At 46.1% G+C, this 6,000-nt stretch overlaps 1 protein-coding gene across 6 annotated transcripts in view; it reads left to right on the top strand.

The window, feature by feature from the left end:
* Positions 1-4,400, top strand: part of kif21a (kinesin family member 21A) — an 81,932-nt gene extending 77,532 nt beyond the window's left edge. For all 6 annotated transcript variants that reach the window (XM_029759233.1, XM_029759234.1, XM_029759237.1 and 3 more), the window contains 3 exons: positions 1,419-1,589; positions 2,006-2,205; positions 2,300-4,400. In XM_029759233.1, the coding sequence (XP_029615093.1) occupies positions 1,419-1,589; positions 2,006-2,205; positions 2,300-2,393 (465 nt within the window). In that variant the 3' untranslated portion in view covers positions 2,394-4,400. The remainder of the gene's footprint in view (positions 1-1,418; positions 1,590-2,005; positions 2,206-2,299) is intronic.
* The last annotated feature ends 1,600 nt before the right edge of the window (positions 4,401-6,000 follow it).

A 6,000-nucleotide genomic window follows, 5' to 3' on the forward strand; every position in this document is an offset into this window, starting at 1 on the left:
GCTGGGTTATGGTGTGTGAGGCTGGGTTATGGTGTGTGAGGCTGGGTTATGGTGTGTGAGAGGCTGGGTTATGGTGTGTGAGAGGCTGGGTTATGGTGTGTGTGAGGCTGGGTTAGGGTGTGTGTGAGGCTGGGTTAGGGTGTGTGTGAGGCTGGGTTATGGTGTGTGTGAGGCTGGGTTAGGGTGTGTGTGAGGCTGGGTTATGGTGTGTGTGTGAGGCTGGGTTATGGTGTGTGTGTGAGGCTGGGTTAGGGTGTGTGTGTGAGGCTGGGTTAGGGTGTGTGTGTGAGGCTGGGTTAGGGTGTGTGTGTGAGGCTGGGTTAGGGTGTGTGTGTGTGAGGCTGGGTTAGGGTGTGTGTGTGTGAGGCTGGGTTAGGGTGTGTGTGTGAGGCTGGGTTAGGGTGTGTGTGTGAGGCTGGGTTAGGGTGTGTGTGTGTGAGGCTGGGTTAGGGTGTGTGTGTGTGAGGCTGGGTTAGGGTGTGTGTGTGTGAGGCTGGGTTAGGGTGTGTGTGTGTGAGGCTGGGTTAGGGTGTGTGTGTGTGAGGCTGGGTTAGGGTGTGTGTGTGTGAGGCTGGGTTAGGGTGTGTGTGTGTGAGGCTGGGTTAGGGTGTGTGTGTGTGTGAGGCTGGGTTAGGGTGTGTGTGTGTGTGAGGCTGGGTTAGGGTGTGTGTGTGTGTGAGGCTGGGTTAGGGTGTGTGTGTGTGTGAGGCTGGGTTAGGGTGTGTGTGTGTGTGAGGCTGGGTTAGGGTGTGTGTGTGTGTGAGGCTGGGTTAGGGTGTGTGTGTGTGTGAGGCTGGGTTAGGGTGTGTGTGTGTGAGGCTGGGTTAGGGTGTGTGTGTGAGGCTGGGTTAGGGTGTGTGTGTGAGGCTGGGTTAGGGTGTGTGTGTGAGGCTGGGTTAGGGTGTGTGTGTGAGGCTGGGTTAGGGTGTGTGTGTGAGGCTGGGTTAGGGTGTGTGTGTGTGAGGCTGGGTTAGGGTGTGTGTGTGAGGCTGGGTAGGGTGTGTGTGTGAGGCTGGGTTAGGGTGTGTGTGTGAGGCTGGGTTAGGGTGTGTGTGTGAGGCTGGGTTCTATATTCATTGTAGAAAAGAAGTTAACACGCATACGATATTTATTGTGTTAATGTTTCCGTGACCTTTTTCTGCATGTTTCATGTACGCATATGGATCACGTTGGATTTTGTATTTGTTTTCTATGCAATATGAATTAGCCTAGCTGATTCTCTGCTGTGACTTGAGTAGTGTTGTTTATGGGCTGTCTGTTTCAGGTGTTTGACTAGGCTTTCTGTTTCAGGTGTTTGACTAGGCTGTCTGTTTCAGGTGTTTGACTAGGCTTTCTGTTTCAGGTGTTTGACTAGTGTTGTTTATGGGCTGTCTCTTTCAGGTGTTTGACTAGTGCTGTTAATGGGCTGTCTGTTTCAGATGTTTGATGTGGCAGAGGGGGCCCTGGGTGCTATTGGCCCCACACACAACTTTGAGCCTCCCCACTACGATGGAATCGAGTCCCTGGTGGTGCAGGGGGACGTCCTCTTCAGTGGCTCCAGGGACAACGGCATTAAGAAGTGGGACCTAGCCCGCAAAGACCTACTGCAGGTAAGATATACAGATTGACGTTTATTGTCATGAATCTTGCCCTGGAGCCAGAACTGAGAGATTTATTCTAGATGGGCCAGCTGCAAAGTCAGAATTGGCAATGTAGTAAAAATGTAGGCAAACTAAAATTAGTTTTCTTCCTTTAGGGTTAGGTTTAAAATGAGAGATTATGACTTTGTGGCTTTGCCAGTCAGTGACCTCCAGGGAAAGATTCATGACAATAAATGCTAATCTGTGTAACAGAGGGAGAAGTGTCACTGACTATTTTGGCGAATCATCATGCTTTTGGGGAGGTGGTGCTTGAACTGGGGAGCAGGTATTTTAAATGGAAAGTTCTTTGATAAACACTGCTACCTGAAAGCTAGTTGAATGGGAAACGTAGTCTGTATGTACTAAGTTGTCTGTATGTCTAACAGCTAGTGCCCAATGCCCACCGTGACTGGGTGTGTGCCCTGGGTGTGGTGCCTGGCTCTCCGGCCCTGCTGAGTGGCTGTAGAGGAGGGGTGCTCAAGCTTTGGCACACAGACACACTGGGGGCCCTGGGGGAACTCAAGGGCCACGAGAGCCCCATCAACGGCATCTCCACCAACAGCAGCCACCTCTTCACAGCATCTGAGTGAGTCACAGAACCACAAGCACGCACGCACACACACAAGCACCTGGATGCAGCCATTGCAGTGACACTGTTTTTCTGCTCTGTAATTTGATAGTGATCGAACAGTGAAGATCTGGCGTGCCCGGGGCGGACTCGACAGTACCTTAGAGACAACAGCGGACACCACTGACGAGGTGGCCAATAACTGAACATGGCCGTGACCTCCCGCCGTGACCCTTAACCTTGGACGCTGCTGATTAGCACTTTTACCTCTGACCTTTCACCTTGGAAACCATGGAAACCCCCCAGCCCCCCACATACTGTAACCATGACAACTGTACAAGCCCGCAGGAATGGAATCTTATCTCAGCAAAAGTAGCTGTAGTCTTTCTCCAGAGTGAGAGAGATGTATCCTTAGGGAAATATATCTAATCTAACCTCCCTAGCAGTAGCACTGACTTGTGCAGAATAAATGCTCTGTTTGCTTGGTAGACATCTTTCCCTCAGCTCATATTAAGTATTTAGTAAGCCCACAACGGTCATATTTAGACATACATACATACATACATACATACATACATACATACATACATACATACATACATACATACATACATACATACATACATACATACATACATACATATAGAGGCAGATCTTGGTCTTTCTGGGCTGGGGGAGTTAATGAAGGAGAGTGGTGCGGAGAGGAGGTAAAGAGGATGGGTGGGCCACTGGGCTCTGTAGCTGGCCACTGGGCTCTGTAGCTGGCCTACAAGACCCGGACCAGGTTCTCCAGTGGCACAGCAAAGGAACAAAAGCACTGTAAGCAGAACCACTGTCCCTCCTTATCTGATATCAATGTGGCTTTATGTCAACTGACAAATCACCGCACCCCCTTAAATCACCGCTTGGTTTAAATGTTATTTTGCTTCGAATTCAGCTCCCACTTATTGTAGCTGACCAAATTGTGAAACTTGTCTTGTACTTTACCTGTCAACTGGATACACTAAGTAACAATACTCTTGTAACCACTTGGAAAACGCCTTCAGTCAGTCACCTTGTGTCTACTATCTTAGTCTTTACACGTAATCCTTACTGACTCTGTGCAAATACAATGTCTCTTAGTCTTTACATGTAATCCTTACTGACTCTGTGCAAATACAATGTCTCTTTGAGGATACACTGACTGTCTTCACTCACTCGTCCACTGCTCATAATTTAGATCTATGTAGTAATGTGCGATTCTCCTCTTAATGCTGTTACCACACCCTCCCTCTAAAAGTTGTGAACTAACCTAACGCCTGTGCTGCTAAGTTGTTTGCTCACCTTTGACCCATAGAGGTCTTCTGTTCTGGACCCCAGGTGAGGTCCACCTGGTAACCGTAGTTGCGTACTGTATATAATAATATAAAGTGTGAGGAGGAGAGGAGCCGTTTACCTGTGCCTGTACTGTAAGCCTCTCTTATCCTGGTCCTGGAAGTCCCCAGTGTATTGTGGTTGTATCCTGTGTGCCAGTTTTACTGCACATTACAACTGCCATATTTGTGATTGGTGTGAGCCAGGGCTGAGTTCAATACCATCTCAATTCAATTCAGAAAGTAACACACATTAGAGATGGAATTTTTGTGTACTTCCTAAATTGACTAGATTTGAAATGGAATTGACCCCAACTATGGTGTAAGCTGAACTAACTGTCAAATGATGAATTGTATCTGCTGTCTGCTGGGACTATTGAATGTTAAAGGACTAGTAGCAGCAGCCAGCAACACATGATATATATGTTAACACTATTGTATGATGAAATCAACTGAAGGCTAGCGTTGTTGATCACCAAAACTCGCTCCACAAGGGAAACTGAGGACCATCATTCGGAGATGGTGTTCTAACAGCACTCTTAATGCTTTTGAACAGAGCCTGTGTCAGCCTGTTATGTTTATATGTCTGAGTCTGAAATGGCACCCTCTTGCCTATATAGTGCACTACTTTTGTCCATAGCACTATGGACCCTGATCAAAAGCTAGTGCACTATATAGGGAATAGGGTGCCATTTCTGATGCAGCCCTGATTCTCTTGTTCTGTTGAAAACTGTATGTATTGAAACCAATCCTGGGTTCCTCTTTAACTGTAGATGGCCCTCCCCAAAATGGCTGACTCTGTACTGTAGCAGTTCTGATGTCAGATGCCTGGTGAAATAAATGTCATCCTTCAAAAACCACCGTATGTGTGGACATCTGGGTCTGTTTATTTTGAGGGAGGGTGAGGAGTGAGGGAGGGTGAGGAGTGAGGGAGGGTGAGGAGTGAGGGAGGGTGAGGAGTGAGGGAGGGTGAGGAGTGAGGGAGGGTGAGGAGTGAGGGAGGGTGAGGAGTGAGGGGAGAGCGCCGATGAAGAGGTGCACTACAGGGATTGGAGCTGTAGTTCTCACTGATCTACGAACCTGATTGGATAAGTGAAAGTAAGGTTTTCACCTCATTGCATTCACCTACATTAAAAAGCGATGCTTACTGGAAGGGAGCAGGGTTTCAAAATAGCATTTTATTTTCAAAATACTAACCAGATGTATCCTCTAGATGGCAGTAGTGTAACTTGTAATTAATCAACAAGCAAGACACAGAAGGGCTAGCTGTACATTGTAATGACCTCATTGCTTACAATACCATTTTGGAGCACAAACATCCAAGTGAAAACTGTTATTTACTTGTAACTCATCAGGAAAACCAGAACCAAATCTCAGACTATTTTCAAAATGCCTATTGTCATAATATAATCTGTACTGAACTAGATCAATGATTGCTGCACGTAAGGGCTAGTTTTTCAGAGACAGATAAGGCTTGTCCTGAACTCAATGAAAAAACGGCCCTAAATGTTTAAGGCATGTTTAATTGATTGTATTTGTGATTGTATGAAATTCAATTTCAGGGTGTAGGTGAATATTTTAGGACTACAGAGTGAAGCAAAGGTCTCCGAATTGCCAGTTCCGTGTGTCTCAGTTTGTAGTATGCCCTTTGCAATAGATAATACATGAAACTGTACTGTAAATGATTTAACAGCTGTGGTTTTGCTCATGATGATTTTATCGCATAGAATATGGTTTCATTTTCAGAATAGAACACATTGGTAGCCTACGTGTGTGTTGTCAATTGAACTTCTGGTAAAATAAAAATAAGTTATTAAATTAGTTATAGACTTAGGAAATAATACATGTTAGAACCAATAGTTACAAGACAAAAGTGTATAATGTTTTCAATTGAATGATCTGTATAGTGACTATATTTTTTTGTTTAAACGATAGCTTTCTTACCCTACAGTATTTCCAGAGCATGTTGAGTTAAGAATGCCCTTCAGAACCATGGGCAGAGGCGGTAGCCGAGCTCCCAAATTCAGCACCGCAGAACAGCGGGTAGCGACTAGCTGCAGCCCCATCCCTTGTGGCGGGAATGACCTTGGCCTAAAACACAAACTCCAGATTATGGCTTTAAAGTAATGTACCCATTGAACGTGTTTTAATGTAAATGGCAGATTGGATCAAGTAATTCTGTCTCGGGATATAATAGATCAAGACCCTGCACCCTAGGCTTCAGCAACTGCGCGTTGACGTTTTGGCAATCAATCAGCTATTGGGTACACTGATTAAAACGCTCATTTAAGACTAAACAAGAATCTCATTTGACGCAGGTGTTCCTGTTTCAGCTCACTGGGCTGCTGCGCTTGGTAGAGAAATCAGTCACTTGTTAATTGAGCGATTTGCTCAGGTGGTCTCTTCTCACCTGGCTTTGGTGCGCCTGTCTTCATCACTTTCATCGCTGTCAAAACCCAAG

Source organism: Salmo trutta, chromosome 7 (assembly GCF_901001165.1).
Source record: "Salmo trutta chromosome 7, fSalTru1.1, whole genome shotgun sequence".
NCBI lineage: Eukaryota > Metazoa > Chordata > Actinopteri > Salmoniformes > Salmonidae > Salmo > Salmo trutta.